This window comes from Henckelia pumila, chromosome 2, assembly GCF_033568475.1.
Source record: "Henckelia pumila isolate YLH828 chromosome 2, ASM3356847v2, whole genome shotgun sequence".
Taxonomy (NCBI): domain Eukaryota; kingdom Viridiplantae; phylum Streptophyta; class Magnoliopsida; order Lamiales; family Gesneriaceae; genus Henckelia; species Henckelia pumila.
In genome coordinates, this window is record NC_133121.1 from 130818480 (window position 1) to 130835900 (window position 17421).

Below are 17421 nucleotides of genomic sequence, written 5' to 3' on the forward strand. Positions count from 1 at the left end.
GACTTAGATTTTTATAGACGAAAATAAATACGGATTCAAAACAGATTTTGCGACCAATCTATTTCGGTAGAAAAAACCGTTTACAAAAATTATCTTTTGTGACAAAAAAAATCCGTTTCTAAATTGTGAAAACCATAAACGGAAAAATCCATCTCTAAAAGTATTTCAATGTATACGTGGGTAAAAATCTCATTGTTCCATATTTTCTCTGATAAATTAATATTTTAACTAAAATTAAAATATTTTGACAAATATGTTTTCCTAATTAAATCTTTACGCAGATAAAAAAAAATTAATCGGGACAAAATTCCTAGTTCCCACCAACACTTTCACTGCCCGCTTCTTACTTCGCGCCTCTCTTCACAATCCCCAAATCATCGCCTGCCAACTTCCCCAAATCCATTTTCTATCGGAAAAAAATGCAAAAGTGCTTCACCCTCTTTTCCCACCTTACAAAATACTTAAGAGTGGAGTTAATTTGAAGAGGCGGGATCGGGAGGCAACGATTTCTGGGGTTTCATTACAGCCAAGACCTTACAGTGATTCCACCTGCGATACCTCACGTACAGGTAAGAAAAATATTCAATAAAATAGAGTTTATTTTTGTGAAACATTAATTTTAAGATCATGGTCGGTATTGGGTCCATAACAGAGGAGAGCTTTTATGCTTTTGTATTGAGGTTAAAAATTGTGATTGGTATAGGGTTAAAAATATGTGTGTGAAATATGAGTTTCGTGGCAGCCAAGACTTTTATGATTTTGTGTGTTTGATTTTTCCATTTTTTCCCCTTTTATAATATGATGATATATATAATATACAATAGATTACATTTGTGTGAATATTGGGTTAAAAATTTTGGGCTACTGGTGTTGTAAGTCTGGTTAATTGTGTATGACTAAATTAAAGAGTATGATTATATTACATTAATAATGTAGGCCTTCAATACGTGTTTGCATACCATGTCAACATATTATATGAAAGTTGATAGTTTCTAGTTTTATGATATAAGATAAGATTATTTTTTGTTTGATTTATAATAAATGTTTGTGTGCTAACTGAAAAACAGAAAGTATGTCTACAAATCGTGATTGGATGTGGCGTCGAATAGACGATAAAGGTTATCTCGTTGACGAGTTTTTGGAGGGAGTTAAAGAGTTTTTGACATTTGCCTATGAACATTCGGGCTGTGTCAATAGTGAGAACAAAATAAAATGTCCATGTAGTGAATGTCGTAATAGATACTTTTTTATTCAAAAGGATGTGCGTTATCACCTTGTCAAATATGGATTTGCCCGTGGCTATGATATATGGCATGCACATGGTGAACCAATGAAGAAAGCTAGACATTCTGTTGATTGTGAAAGTGTTCAAAATGAAGAAGGATCTCGTTACAAAACCATGGTGATGGAGGGTATTGAGCAAGGTTTTGATTGGTCGGCATCAAATAATGATCAGCCACCCAATCATGAGGCACAAAAGTTCTTTGACTTATTGAAGGACGCCGACGAACCGCTATGGGATGGTTGCAAAAACCACAGCAAACTTTCAGCTGTCACCCAGTTGTTAAATCTCAAGTCTGAGTTTAATATTCCTGAGGCCTGCTATGATAGACTCATGTCAATCGTTAAAAGCATGTTACCGGAAAGTGAAAATTTGCCACCCAATTTGTATAAAACAAAGAAGCAACTTGCCAATCTCGGACTTGGTTATGTTAAAATTGATGCGTGTGTCAACAACTGCATTTTATACTATGAAGAATACAAAGACCACAAAGAATTCCCCGTTTGCTTTCATCCTAGATACAAACCGAGAAAGCCGAGAGTACGAAAAGAAGTTCCTTTTAGTGTCTTACGGTATTTTCCATTGATACCTAGACTCAAGAGGCTTTATGCATCTTCATATACTTCTGAACAGATGACTTGGCATGCCAAAAATCATTGCAAAGGTGGAAAAATGGCACACCCATCTCATGGTGAGGCATGGAAGCATTTTGATCGTTCCTATCCTTCTTTTGCCTCAGACTCACGTAACGTGCGCCTTGGGTTATGCACTGATGGATTTAATCCATTTGGTCATCATAGTACCCCTTATTCATGTTGGCCTGTGATAATTACAGTTTACAATCTCCCTCCATGGATGTGCATGCAAAAGCCCTTCATGTTCCTTAACATGGTTATTCCCGGACCAAAGAGTCCGGGAAAAAATATTGATGTGTTCTTACGTCCTCTAATAGACGAGTTAAAAATATTATGGACTGTTGGGGTCGAAACTTATGATGTATAAAATAAACAAAACTTTCTAATGAAGGCAGCACTTTTGTGGACAATTAGTGATTTTCCAGCTTATGCAATGCTGTTTGGGTGGAGTACTCATGGTCAATTGGCATGTCCTTACTGTATGGAGCATATAAAGTTATTTAGACTTCAATATGGAAGAAAGGCTTCTTGGTTTGACTGCCATCGTCAATTTTTACCTCGTGATCATCTTTTTAGAAAACAAGCACATAAGTTTCGAAAAGGTAAGATTGAAAAAGATTCACCGCCTCTTCGGTTAAGCGGGAAAGAAATTTTTCAAAGAGTAAACGGACTTCCATATGTGACATTCGGGAAACCATCGGGCGGCGCTCAACCAATTAGTGGATTTGGCATAACACATAATTGGGTGAAAAAAAGTATATTTTGGGAGTTACCATATTGGAAGACAAATCTTATTCGACATAATTTAGATGTGATGCATATTGAGAAAAAATGTGTTTGATAATGTTTTCAATACTATAATGGATGTTAAAGATAAGACAAAGGATAATGTTAAAGCTAGAAAAGATTTAGAGCAGCATTGTAGCCGTCCAGAGTTGCATCTAATTGGGGGAGTAGGTGGTAAAATTTACAAACCGAAGGCAGCGTACACTTTGAGTAAAGTGCAAATGACAGAATTGTGTGTTTGGGCAAAGTCACTGAAACTTCCAGAAGGATATTCTGCGAACATATCTCGTTGTGTAAATGAGAGCTCACACAAGTTTAGCGGGATGAAGAGCCATGATTGCCACATATTTATGCAAAGATTGTTGCCTGTTGCATTTCGAGATCTACTTCCAAAATCAATTTGGGAAGTGTTAACAGAACTAAGCAATTATTTTAAAGATATATGTGCAACTGTATTGAGAGTAGAGCATATGGAACAAATTGAATTAAATATTGTTGAGATATTATGCAAACTTGAAAGGATTTTTCCCCCGGCTTTCTTTGATTCTATGGAGCATTTGCCAATTCACCTTGCATATGAAGCTAAAGTTGGTGGACGTGTACAATACAGATGGATGTATCCTTTTGAGAGGTTTGTTACATCTAAATTCACTAAATTTGTGCTTATTTTCATAATATAATTAAACAACTGTTGCAGGTTTTTGTATCATTTAAAGAAGAAGGTGGGAAATAGAGCTCGAGTTGAAGCTTTGATCGTTGAAGCTTATATCATAGAAGAAGTTTCAACATTTTGTGCATCATACTTTGAACCACAAGTACAATCACGACTAAATCGAGTTCCAAGAAATGATGATGGTGGATCAGCAGATTCTTCTTGTAGGCTGTCAATTTTTACTCACCCAGGACGCGCACTTGGGTCTCGATTTACGACTAGATATTTGAAAGATGATGAGTTAAAAGCTGCCCATAGATACATTCTGATGAACTGTGAGAAGATAAATCCATTTCTCGCGTAAGTTTTGTTTTAATTTTTTGTTCTCTCTCTGTTAATTTGTAAATGTGAAATAAAATCTATTAACAAGCACTTGGTATATGAAGGAAATTTACTGAAGAAAAGAAACAACAAATTCCAGGTATGACTGATAAGGAGCTTCAAATTTTATGTGATCAACAATTTCCTCCATGGTTACTCTCTCATGTAAGTAGTTACACAGTTTTAATTTATTTATTAGTTCTTAACAGTTTATCAACATTTTTATAATGCAATTTTTTTTATTTCGTTGGTAGATTCAAGAACATCCTTATGAGGTTGATGACGACATAAAGAAGCTAGCACATGGTCCAAATCGACGGGTGTCTTGCTATAATGGATACTTTGTGAATGTATTTAAATTTGAAACAGTGGAACATGGACGTTACAAAGCAACATCAAATTATGGCGTGTGTGTGTTAGGTAGCACCACTGATGAGTACGAAGTAGACTACTATGGAGTGTTGGAAGAAATTTTGGGATTGGAATATTATGGTCTTAGGGATGTGATTGTTTTGTTTAGGTGTCATTGGTATGACACGTCTGATAAAGGGGTTAAAGTGCATAGGTTGGGTATTGTAGAAATTAATAATAAATCGAAGCTGAATACAAATGATCCTTTTCTATTATCTTCTCAAGCCCAACAAGTGTACTACACTGTACCTCCTACCATCAAACAGGTAAGGAACAATTGGATGGTAGTATGCAAAGTGAAAGCTAGGGGAAAATTCGAAATCCCTTTACTTGAAGAACAAGAAGAAAATGTTCCACCAAATGTTGAGTCTGCTTTTCAAGAAGAAGAGATATTTACTCCACATCCTATTATCATAGATGCAAACATTGATGAGGTTAACATTTTTTTTAATGAGGAAGATGAGTTAGATTCTGTGGAACTTGAGGAGCTTCGTCGTGCTGCAAATGACAAGCAAGTTATTTCAGATGGTGAAGAGCTAGAGGAAGAACTTGAAGACTTCGAATCAGATGAAGAAACACAAGAGAAAACTGACCATGACACTGACAATAGTGCCAATGAAATGGAAAATGAGGATTAAATTTATTTATCGAAGAAACTATACTGATTAATATTTTTATTTTTAACGATATGCATTCTTTTGTTTTATGTGTTAAATAATAGTTAAAATTTTGGTATTTACATTTTTCTATATATTTCATTTAACTGTATCTACTTCTTTATCACAATTTTTTTAAAGTATGATCTTTGTCTTTGTCATGTATTTGATTAATTGAATGTTTTAACGTTAATGCAGCATGTCCGGCCAAGGGAAAGCTATTGGTTCCATCAGAGGAAGATCAAAGGGGAGCATGTCCAACAAAGGGAAAGCTATTGGCTCCATTACAGGAGGATCAATGAGGAGAGGACGGATGGGATGGAAATCTCATAGGCTGCAAGATGATGATGTAGACTTAATGCTAGTGAATCATAGAGAATCTGAACAAAACACTGGGTTGAATAATATTCCCTGTAATGAGACACAGGTGTGTGAATGTCCTATAATGTCAAGTTTATCAAATCACATGTATTATGTATTTTAATTGGCATAGGACAAGGAGGCAAGAAGACAATCATCGGAAAACAATATCTCAAGTGATGCTTGTAATGAAGATGATAATTCGTCAATAGTTCGTCGAAGAGGACCTAATCGGGGGTCTCAGATTCCACCAAACAGCGATGAACGGACTAACATTCATGTGGCCATGAATAAGTAAAAGCATATCACCTTTCAAGTTATTGTTTTTACAATTGTTTAGTTTTATTGATATAATATTTTTCTGGCTTGTATGTCTTAGATTTATTGAGATTGAGGTTGTTCGTGATATTACAACTGATATCAAAGGATCCATTAAAGAAGCTTGGCCAACTTGGAAAAAGGTTCCGAATGATAGTAAGAATCTGCTTTGGGACAATTTTAAGGTAAGTGATAATTTTTTAAAGTGGTTTTAATTCATTTATGGTGTATTTTTAACCACGGCCTGCTTATTAAATGATGCAGCTGAGATATAAATGGGATAATCTTACCGATAGGGAAATGAAAAAGGTGTGGAACGAAAATGCAGGTGAGAGATATAGGTCAGCAATTCATTTGGCTAAAAAAGAAGCATTATCATTGGCACACGAAGAGTTAGAACGAGAACCAACCACGCTGGATATGATAGGTAGATGACCAGAATGGATGGATGCTGAGATATGGAGTAACTTAGTCATCAATCATTGGAATAAAGAAGATCACAAGAAAAAATGTGATGTTGCTTGAAATAATCGAATGACAATAAAGTACGGATCGATTACAAGGCATGCAGGAGGTTCAATTCCTTTTGGAACACACCGGGAGAGAATGGTAAACATTTTGTACTTTTAAGTATTTATCCAAACAAATCTCTCTTATTACAATTTTAAATTTATGTTTCTATTAAAGGTATCTCATTTTTATAATTGATATTATTTTGGCATATGATACATTTAATTGTAGGAAAAAGAATTAGGACGAGATGTGGATGATTTTGAAGTTTTTGAACGAACGCATAAAAGAAAGCAAGGTACTGGAGAATTTGTGGACAACAAATCGGCCCGAGTTAGTGTGAGTCATATTAATCATTTTTATGTCTTTTCTGATATCGTATCGACAATATGAAAGCATGTTATGTATTTAGCTTAATTTAAGTTGTTTATTGGATTAATACATTGTTAAAGGAAATTAGATTGAATAATGCTGATGATATTTTTCCCTTTGGTGGCTGATTTTTAATATGCTGATGAGTTTCTTTTGTTAAAGAAAAGTTGCTAGTGTTCATTAATATTATTATATTTGTTAGCTTAGACCATCTCAAAATTTATTGAACAGGTTTTATGCATTCTGGAAACCAAGAAGTGTTATGTCTTTGAATGATTATGCCCATTAATATAGTGGCATGAATAATCTAGTATCAAGTTACTGTTTTAAAGTATAATCCATTGTTAAAGGAAATTGTGCTGTGATGATGCCGATGAAAATTTTCCTTGGGTGACTGATTTTGGTGGTTTGACTGAATAATGCCGATGAGTTTCTTTTGTTAGAGGAAAGTAGGCTGAATATTTTTCCATTGTTTATTAACATATGTAATTGGATTCTAGAATAGTTGATTCATACTAGTATTTAATCCGGAGCAACACTGATTTTGGTGGTTTTGGTTTATATTCATTAGACTAACACATTATTTTCATTGAATAGGAAAAATATAGAGAGAAACTGAATGATCATGACGATGAACATACTCAGCATTCATTTGATTTCAACACATGGTGTGACATGGTAGGTCGCCCATCAAAGGGGAGGGTGTACGGATATGGACGTGATCATCGTTTTGGAAGAGCGCATAATGGAAATTTACTTGTACCAACAAGTAATGAGACGTTCTCAAATGAGGAAAATAAAAAACTGTCGAAAGAAATTGAAGACATGCGGGCAGTTAGCAAAAAGATGGAGCAAGAGATCCTTGAGAGTAAGAAGACATTAAAGTTTGTTATGATAGAAAGCAGAAGGAGAGAAGAGAAGCTTATTGAGGAAAGGAGGAACACGGAAGAATATTTGGAAAATATGGTACGTAAAATTATTCAAGACGTGGGATATACGAATCATTTATTTTCAGGAGGATCTGGCTTTCGTGAGCGACGATATAAGTGAAGTGAAGTGAAGTGAAGATCAGTACGTGAGATTTGAATTTTATTTAGTTATTTGGGCACACTTTGATATTTTTTAAGATTTGAACAATTATCTGATTTGTTATAGTTTTATTAAAGATTTTCTTTATTGGATCATGGGAATATTTTTTTTATTCTAATGTTAATTATGCGATATCTTTTGTGGATTGCCAATATGTTTATGCTATCGTGTTATATATATATATATATATATATATATATATATATATATATATATATATATAATAATAATAATAATAATAATAATAATATAATATAATATAAATTTAATAACTAAATTAGACATGGATTTATATACGGAATTTTATACAGATTTATAAACATATTCATAATCGGAAATGAGTTTATATACGGATTTATAAACAGAAAAAAAAATTATCTTCATTATGCTATTTGAGACCCAACAGTGACGGATTTAAGACAAAATTAAAAACCGAACAGTGATAGATTTAAGACAAAATTAAAAACGAATTGAACTTGAAATTGAAGGAATTTGGTCAAATTAAAAACGGATTTATAAATGGTTTTATAGTCCGTCTCTAAAATTAAAAACGGAAATTTTCCGTTTCAAAATCAGAAACGAGACCTTGAACAACGGATTTTTGAGACGAAATGTTCCGTCTCCAACTTCTTTTTTAAACGGAAAAACGGGCTTCAGAGACTGATATTTTCGTCTCTGAAGCCCTGTTTTCTTGTAGTGAGTCCATGACATATAATTTTTTCCAGTGATATCGAGTGCAATGAATTCAAGCTTTGCCAAGTTTGACATGGTGATACTAGAAAAATAACTGTAACGCCCAGAAATTCGTCACGTAAATCCACATGCATAACTAGGAAATTTAATAATTTTAAAATAATTTAAAAATATGTTAAATTATTTTTATGAATGATTATTTAAATTATGTGATTTATTTGCATGTTTTAAATAATTTCTTTCGGCATTTAAATCGGTATGATATGATTTATGAATTTATTTGAGAAAGTTTATTTTATAATCGCGTAGGCGAGACCGTGGACGGACGAGATGTTTGTTTTCACCCAAAATATTTTATGATATTTTTAGGAGCCTTAAAATATTATTTTAAGGTATAATTGGAAGAAAATTATGGTATTTACATATATATTTATTTATGTGCTAGTTTTTACCCAAAATAAGTTATTTTAATTACTTTTATTAACCTTTAAAAATCTCCTATTTTATTATTTCGAGATTATTAAGTTCTTAGCAAATTATCATGTATTTTTTTAAAGGTTAAATTATAGTAATTATCTAACCAAAGTATTTATTTAAATATTTAACCTAGATTACCCAAAATATTATCCTAAGATTTTCTACCCCAATTCACCTACCCCTTACCCTACGTAAACTCACCTTTGAGCCGCCTCCATCATTCATCAGAAACATCCTCCAATTCACAGCACACACAACACGATTACCTTGAGGAAAATTTAGGATATTTGACGTCTCGATCGTCCCGGTGCGCCGATACGTGTTGTAATCACTTTTTGGATCAAGAAATCATCGAGGCACGTTTCGAATCCCTTTTTGCTCACCGTTTAAATCGTAGTACACTGATTTTTACATGATTGATCAGTTAATGCATGTATAATGTGGCGTGAATGAAAAATCTTACAAGATCATGCATGTGTTTCACGTTTTTCTGCATATATCCAGATTTTCGGTTGTTTTTTTTTATTTTGGACAGATCTAAGCTGCTGATCCATGTGTTAGGGTCGTTCTAGGGTCCTTAGGAGTGTCTTGGGGTGGTGTCTCGGCCATGGAAAAGGGCTGCATTCAAGCTGGACGTGGCTTTTTCCGGGACGCGGCAGATTCTCGCATCGGCTTGGGTAGGGGTTCGGGTTATTCTTGCTGGTTCATGGTCAGACCAGGGACTAACCAAGGGCTAGGGGGTTCGAGTTAGGGTCCTTAGGGGCTGGTCTGTAGGGTGGCTCGGTCTTGGTAAGGGCTGGAACCAAGGCTGGTCGTGAGTGGGTGCAGGTGGCGGGTTGCGCAGGTTCATGGGGTAGATGGGATCAGGTTGCTCGGTTAGGGGGCTGGCTGGACCAGGGGCTGGTCTGGTCGGTCCGGCAGGACCCTGGGGAGGTCCTGCCGGCGGAGCTCCGGCCAGGGGTGGCCGGAGCTGGGCAAAGGAAGCAAGAAAGGATGGGGCAGCGTGAGGTACGTGGGCTTGAAAAGCCACGTACAGTGTGGGTTTTTGGGTTTAGGCGGGCCGGGCCCGGGTTTTGGGTCCGGGTCGGGTCTAAAATGATGGGTCAAATAACTTTAGTCCGGGTCTAGATTTTTATTATTTGGGCTTGGGTATTTTATTTTAATTAATTAAGAGTCTAAGTAGTTAATAAATGAGTTGGGCTTGTTAATTAATTAATTGAACTAATTTATGGGCTTTAATAATTATTGAAGTGAGCCCACTAATCTTTTATGGGTCGTGTGATCCATGAGAATTATTGGGCCAAGTTGAGTCCGGTTTAATAATTTTATCGGTCTAGTTTATAATTAATGGTTAAATAATAATTTTAATAATTTAATTTTAAGTTAATTAGTTAATGGACTTAAATTATGTTTTTAAGTGAGCTCATTAGTTTCTCATGGTTCTGGGGGCCCATGAAGCTTAATGGGCCAGTCAAGTTGGGTTTTTGGGTTTTGAGCCAGTCTAGGAATTTTTGAGTTTAAGTCTAGTGGTCAGCAGCTCGAACAAGTCCTTGGAAAAATAAATGTCCGTAAATATATATTTAATTCATGCATGCATTTTTATTAGATATATAAGTATGTTTTTTTAAGAAAATAAATTAAATATATATTTACGGACAAATTTTCATGAAATAAAGAAATAATGAGAATTTTTATGTTCATGCATCATTAAAAATTTTTATGATAAGCTTAATTGCATGTTAAGAAAAAAAATATATTTTTATGAAAGTTGAAGTGAAGGTGGAAAGTAATGTGGTTGGAGGCCGGGATACCTGGGCCCGGTGACCTTCCTAATGATGTTTATGTATGATGAGCTTATGGATCCAGCTGAGAGGGCTGGTGAAGTGGCAGCACAGAGGTGGAAATCCCACCGCCACGTACGTTGGTTTATATATTGATCAATCGCTTAGTATGATGCCACCGACATGGATACGACCTGTTGAGAACTAAGAAATCATGATAAGTTATTTTTTTGAGATTTATAAAGTATGATGAATTATGTTATAGCATGATGATTTAGCAGTATGATTATTTATTTATGTTTATATGCATATAATTTTAAGATCATGCACGTATAATTATCATCCACGTATTTTATATGATGTGTGCTTGTGTGTGGTTTCATTTTGTTATGTAAGGATAGAACGTGCTGAGCCTCTAGGATCACTAGATTTAAATGGTGCAAGTGAGAAAAATGTCAATAAGGATAATGTGTTTCCGACTGGCGGCGAGGGCGTATGAGTTTCCAGGCGGCTAGAACCCGTGACCATTGCTCTAAGATGAATTTTATGTTGAGACTAGAACATTTATTTCCGCATATGATTGATTATTATAGATTTTCAGTATATGCATGGATTTTTAGATTTAAGTATTTATTTTCTAAGTTTTCATGAATTTTTGTGAAAGAAATATTATTTAGAAATTTTATTATGAAATTCTTATGAATTATTATTTAGTAATTAATTTTAAGTATTTAATTGCATGCGTGTATCTTTATTGTATTTTTTGTGTATTTTTATTTTAAATTAAGTAAAGTTATTTTTAAGTATTATATATATATGTATGGGCATATATATATATTTATATTTATTATTTTATATTTTATCGTTAGAAAGTTTTTTTTTAAAAAAATCCAGTAGAAGTCCTAGATGTTTCAATAACAATGCATTTTATTAGTTAATTTCCATTAATATGACTATACAAAATAATGGAAAAATAAAAATTACAAGTGCGTATACAAATAGATAAAAAATATGTGGTGAAAAATCGCTGGTGAGTACAAGACTCGTGAGCATGCTGATCATAATCGTTGTGAAAAATAGTCTTATAAATGCCATCATCTTCATCTTCGAAAAATCAAGGAAAAATTATTTTGAGAGAAAGAGTGAATTTGGTGTGATTGAAAATGAGTTTGAGTGAACATATTTATAGGGCAAAAACTAGCTGTTTGTTACTGTTGGGGTAAGAAAAAATCGAGTATGTGTTGAATAAAATTTTTTGATAATCATGTGATGCATATAATGATAATCATAATTAAATATACGCAATAATATCACGTTATTATAAGGTCAGTGTCCTAGAAAACCTCTTATATAATAACATGAAAATATATATTGATATAGTTAGTATATATACATAATAAATATATATCATATCACGTTATTGTTTAAAAACCTTAGAGAATTTTATACTTGTCGTATCCCTTATTGGGAGTGTGGGATGTCGTCTTAACATCCTCCCAGGATTTATAACAAGTTTTTAAAAACTATTTTTTTTTTGATCATTTTTGATAATAACATGATATTATATATTAAATATATACACACAACAAATAAATAAACAATAAAATAAATATTCTTACTTTTGTTACATTTTTCTTGTGTTTTGGAGCTTGGAAAAATATGGAGGACTTTTAGAGCTTCGTGCTGATAACGTGTTGTGAAAAAGTAAAAATTTATGGTAAAAAGTAAAAACTCCAAAACTCAAAATATATCAAACTCTACACTTTATAATATTTTTCTCTCAACTCAATTGTATTTTTCATCACAAATGAAGACCTATTTATAGATCAACATTTGAGATTAGTCTAAAAATAAATACATCATCATCTACATCATCACACACTAATTTTCCACATTTTACAACTCAATATTCAACATTCAACATTCAATATTCAATATTCAACATAATAATAATATATTTTTCAACAGTTTTATTATTTAAAATCTGGATAAAATTATACTTATACTTTCGAAAAAAAAAAGTAAGGGATATTATATAACATTTTTTTATTAGCATGAGAAATTTCCAAATGAAACTAAAATTTCCAATATTTTAGAAATCAATACAAGTATGGTAAATATCGAGGAAAAAAACATCGATAATGTTTACAAAATAAGACTTTATAAATTTTATTCAGAAACTATATTATCTACAATCCACTATAAATTGTTTGAATCACACCACATTTCTGAGTTTTTTGATGAATAATGCTAGATTTTTGGATTGTGTTAGTTGGGGATTGCTCGTGTTCTTTGGGGATCGCTATATTCGTTTTAGCGCATTTTTGTCGACACGCAAACCCTTATATGACTTTCTCACGTAATAATTTATAAAATTAATCTCCGATCTAACTTAACTTATGAAAAGTAATCCGTTTTCACGTCTAAAGTGTTATTTTTCCTTCCAAAGACCAAAGTATAATTTTTCATTAGTTATGAAATATTGTGTTATCTATTCTATCTATTCTATTATATAAAAGATAAGCCTATTAGACTAACTAACTTTGAGAACACCAAAATACTTTATTCCTTAATTATCCCTTCCTATTCACTATCCCACTAAAAACTTCCCACTCATTCCTTTTTTTGCTTTAAAAAAAATGTACATATAAAAAAAAACCTCTATTTTACGTATGCATGGCCATTTTTCACTAGTATATATTTATTTAAATGGAAAATATACTGTGTAATATTTATCGCTGGGCTCTTTTTGCTTTTGGGATGTACCCACTCGCCGCATACAATGTTTGAGATTATTCTATGCTACACCTGGAGTATTTTTTTTCCTCATGATGTTGTCAAATTACAACCAGTGTATCATCAACGCACATGTTAATTTCCATAAAAAAATATAAGGGTCTCACGTGATCTAATAATATTAAAATAGGGGAAAAAACACTCCCGATTTAGTATAGACTAACCCACGATGTTTGTGCGGCTAAATTTGTGTGCCACGAATCACGACACGTTTTTGCGAGGTTTAATCCAATTTACGTCAAAGTTTATAACCCTATTTACTAATCCAAATGAGAACGATACAATTTGGGCTTTGGTTCCGAAAAGTATTTAGCTTTTCAAATCGTTTCATCGAAAAAGATATTTTAAATTGTAAATATTTGGACTCAATTGTAAGGCCCGAAAATATTAAATTATTAATTATGGGATTTGAGATTTAAATTCCATATTATGGGCTAATATTGATTTGAGAAGTTATGGAAATTATAGATTTAATTTTCGAGCCAAAAATATTTAATTTGAGAATTTACGGATTGTGAGAATTAAATTCTGAGAATTCTTAAATTAAAAGAATAAATATTCGATTTGAATATTTATGGAATTTAAGATTAAATTCCATGTTTCGGGAATTAATATGATTATGTCGAAGATGAAACCCGATCAGAAACTGATTTGCAAATATCGAAGTTTGAAGGGTAAAGTGCAAAAGGTCGGGATTATTGATTTAATCCGAATTTATTTCATTTTAATCCGAGATTATTTAATTTGAAAATTTTTAGAGTTTTGATTTAAATTCTAATATTCTTAAATTAATAAGGATTGAAATTGAATTAATAAGAGAGCCGAGGACTGAATTGTAATTTACGAAGGTTCAGGGACTAAATGGAAAATTATGTAATACATATCTGATGTTAAATTAGATTATCAGCATGTACACGTGCATATTTTGCATACAATTCAGAAAAGTGAAGAAATAAGAACAGGGAGCCGAAACTCTCTCCATTTTTTTTGTTTTTTGATTTTCAAATTGCCGTAATTTTTGATCTGATTGCCCGATTTCGATTCCGAAAACTGTTCTGGAATCCTTGCGACGAGGGCTTCGATTTGCTGTAAGTTTCTAATTATTTCGGCATAGTTTGAAGATCTAAATATTGCTGAGATCAGATTATGAGTTTATAATTGTGTTCTTGAGCTTGTATGCACTTCAATAACGAAACTGAATTGATGATCGGCTATCGTTTATGTTGCTTATGATTTCCAGAAGTGTTTCGACTTATATAGGGTATGATTATGCTGGTTTCGATGGCTTATGAACTGAATTGAAGTTACGTATGAATGGAATTGAAGTTAGATTCGAATTCGATATTTCGTCGGTTACCGATTTTTAATCGCTATGCCGTCGATTCGTGTTTTGAGACCAGTTTGATAGCTGATTATTGAGATGAGATGTTCTTTGAAATGTTATCGATGATATAACATTTTTATTTCTCAATTTCAGACTTGTTTTAAAGATTAACGACGCTTAACTTCGAATGAGAACCGAGGAAGAAGAAGTGGAAGTTTGAAATGGATTGAATGAAGATATATTGATGAATTTGACTCGATTCTGAAATAAATGAATTGAACGAAGCTTGATGTGAATGTTTTGAGGTTGTATTTTAGATTTGAAGAATTCAGAACAGAAGAAATACGAAGGTAAAAGTGGACTACTACTTGAATGAGATTAAAACTCGAGATGGTTTGTATCGAGTTCCCTAAATCACATACTTATTTGATTACTTGATCTTATATGAATTCTTGAATGAGACTATGATGTGAATGAATGCTATATTGATTTTATATGTTGAATTCATCTTGAAACTGATTCCTTGATTTTAAAATGAATGGAAGCGTTCGATTAGACGATTTGAGGGATTATATATGTATGGCCTGGGTGGTTGACTTAGCCTAGCGTTTGATTTGCATATATAGTGGCTTCAAAGTCTAGAGAAGCAAGATAAGTAGCCCCACCTCGATCGGGAGAGTCGGTGGTTTAGTTACAATATCTTCTTCTCGGGATCCCAACCGACGAAATGAGAGATTTCTTGAGAGAAGCCTATTTTTAATCATGCATTGTCTTTTATTTATATCATGAATTTGATATATAACTTGATTTGCATGTTAGTTGCTTTTACAGGGAAATATGTTTCTTACCGGAGTTATCCGGCTGTTGTCGTATTTGTATGTGTGCATGACAACAGGTGGTTCAGGATCAGGGCAACGACGGGCTTGAGGAATTGAGACTTGAGATATTAGAGTGATGATCCGGTTTAGATGATGAGCTGCTGTCATATTATGCTTGTATAGATCTTAGACTTGAACTTTAGTCTAGAATGTTGCTTCGTGATCTTGTAACCATATTCGAAGTTCTTGTTGTTAATGTTATTACCTCTTTTGTTGAGATGTTGAGATATGGACTTAGCAAGATCACATCTTTGGCTGCTGAATAACAGAGCTCGGGACTGTCAAGGATGAGCCCGAGCTGCAGAAAACTGCAGCTCGAGCGCACCCTTTGGTGCTCACACCCGAGGGTGGGCGCTCGAGCGGCTGAAAAGTGCCGCCCGAGCGCACCCCCCTATAAAAAAATAAAAAAAAATTGTTTTCTTTGTGGCTTTGATGCTTAGCCTTAATCCATGAACCTTGGATTATTATTTATTCTTATTTGAGAGATTAAGAACCGGGTCGTCACAACAGGTGGTATCAGAGCATAAGTTTCTCGGACTGAGGTAGAATTTGAGCGGGGTAGATTGAGCCACATGCATTTATAGTATTGCATGATTATGCATTACGCGATTTGATGATTTGATGATGTGATGATTTGCATGTGAGCGTGATCTATCTTTGAAATTCAACTGCCTGATTTACTAATTTGTAAATTTTTGAATTTCTTACTGATTTTGTTATAAGATTTTTCTCGGGTGATGTAAGAACCCAGAATCGAAGAGAACATTGTTCTTTGGGAGACGTAAGCACCCCAGACTGACAGAATAGTATGGCCAGACGAAACAGATTGGTATGGTCAGATTGAACAAAACAGTATTGCTCAGCTGAAAGAAGTATCTCTGATTGAACAGAACAGAATATCAGTGAATGAATAGATGTTATTGCAGGTAAAAGTTGGCCTGAAGAATTTGATCCGTTGTTCAAATACCTGAAAGATACAGATGAATGACGTATCAGATTGACTGTATACCAACTTCGAAACCTAACAACCAGCTGATAGATTTTGACGAAGAAATGTTGAGAAAACAGAGGTATATTGATTTGTTGGTAAGTGCTTAGAACAGAATTTTATTTACGATTCTTTGCCACAACAAATAGAAATGATCAGAAAGCAAAATATACCCATTAGAAGTCGAATATTTTGAATAGTGAAGACTGCCTTATTTGATTTTCAAGTTTACTACAACTCTTTGAATTGTTGAGGTTGATAATGAAGAAGCTCAACATTGAATTGTTAGTTATGGCTTGAATTCAAAAATTATGTCTGAATAATTGTTGACGACTGAAACATGTAATGAAAGACATAGCCCTGTCTAAGAGAATTGAAGTTGAATGATGAGTTAGGAGAATGAAATTGTAGACATGTAAGAGTATATGAGATACACATACCTTTATCTACAATTTTTATTCCAGAACAGATATGAAGTGAATGATATGAAAGTAATTCTTTAACTCTAGCGGACCGAAACAGATTTATCTGAGTCTGAATGCAGAGTATGATAGAAATTATTACACTCATTGTGAAGGGAGATATCCTAGCAATCAGTGTAAAGACATGTCAGGAAGATGTGCTAGAATCTGTTCGAAGAAACATAAATTCTAAGAAGATTCGAATGAAGAACAAATATCAGAAGTATACAGAGGATCAGAATGAAATTGCACATGAGAATAAAATTTCAGGTAACAGATTTATTTTGTTTTGACCTGTTTAGTATTGGTGCAATAGATACATGATAACTGAAAGCTTATTATATGATTACCTTTGTATCAGAAAAGAGATTTTGTGAATTGAACTGAAGAATAGAACTTTTGCTTCGATGAAATGAAATTGAATATGATGTTGTTCATATGGGAAATATTTGGTTATGATGCCTGATAGATGATGAGACTATAACCAAGTACTGATTAGTGATAGTTTCAGATTATTGAATCACTTGATTTTGTGATTTAACCAATCAGTATGCTTTATGCTTTACGAAGT

General features: G+C 33.4%; 3 protein-coding genes across 5 annotated transcripts; all 3 read left to right on the forward strand.

The window, feature by feature from the left end:
* Window positions 1-316: 316 nt before the first annotated feature.
* Window positions 317-4799, forward strand: LOC140884826 (uncharacterized). Its single transcript, XM_073291696.1, has 5 exons — window positions 317-569; window positions 1068-3334; window positions 3401-3715; window positions 3802-3901; window positions 3991-4799. Exons 2-5 carry the CDS (start codon window positions 2778-2780, stop codon window positions 4783-4785), a joined length of 1767 nt encoding a protein of 588 aa, XP_073147797.1. The 5' UTR covers window positions 317-569; window positions 1068-2777; the 3' UTR covers window positions 4786-4799.
* LOC140878414 (uncharacterized) lies at window positions 1073-2284 on the forward strand. The gene has a single exon (XM_073282016.1). It carries the CDS (start codon window positions 1073-1075, stop codon window positions 2282-2284), a length of 1212 nt encoding a protein of 403 aa, XP_073138117.1.
* A 196-nt stretch (window positions 4800-4995) lies between the features above and the next one.
* Window positions 4996-7578, forward strand: LOC140884827 (uncharacterized). 3 transcript variants are annotated; one of them, XM_073291700.1, is made up of 7 exons: window positions 4996-5230; window positions 5297-5457; window positions 5543-5666; window positions 5746-5809; window positions 5909-6090; window positions 6223-6330; window positions 6961-7578. In XM_073291700.1, exons 1-5 carry the CDS (start codon window positions 5003-5005, stop codon window positions 5914-5916), a joined length of 585 nt encoding a protein of 194 aa, XP_073147801.1. In that variant the 5' UTR covers window positions 4996-5002; the 3' UTR covers window positions 5917-6090; window positions 6223-6330; window positions 6961-7578. The 3 variants fall into 3 exon arrangements, with proteins under 3 accessions (XP_073147801.1, XP_073147798.1, XP_073147800.1); XM_073291697.1 differs by having other exon boundaries at window positions 5746-6090; XM_073291699.1 differs by lacking the exon at window positions 6961-7578 and having other exon boundaries at window positions 5746-6090; window positions 6223-6331.
* Window positions 7579-17421: the final 9843 nt, after the last annotated feature.

Bases quoted from the DNA above. Each gene is read 5' to 3' on its own strand.
- LOC140878414 (XM_073282016.1), top strand. From the start codon at position 1,073: ATGTCTACAAATCGTGATTGGATGTGGCGTCGAATAGACGATAAAGGT.
- LOC140884826 (XM_073291696.1), top strand. From the start codon at position 2,778: ATGGATGTTAAAGATAAGACAAAGGATAATGTTAAAGCTAGAAAAGAT. The intron at 3,716-3,801 runs GTAAGTTTTGTT...TGGTATATGAAG, and splicing joins AAGATAAATCCATTTCTCGC to GAAATTTACTGAAGAAAAGA. The intron at 3,902-3,990 runs GTAAGTAGTTAC...TTTCGTTGGTAG, and splicing joins CTCCATGGTTACTCTCTCAT to ATTCAAGAACATCCTTATGA.
- LOC140884827 (XM_073291697.1), top strand. From the start codon at position 5,003: ATGTCCGGCCAAGGGAAAGCTATTGGTTCCATCAGAGGAAGATCAAAG. The intron at 5,231-5,296 runs GTGTGTGAATGT...TAATTGGCATAG, and splicing joins TTCCCTGTAATGAGACACAG to GACAAGGAGGCAAGAAGACA. The intron at 5,458-5,542 runs GTAAAAGCATAT...TGTATGTCTTAG, and splicing joins ATTCATGTGGCCATGAATAA to ATTTATTGAGATTGAGGTTG.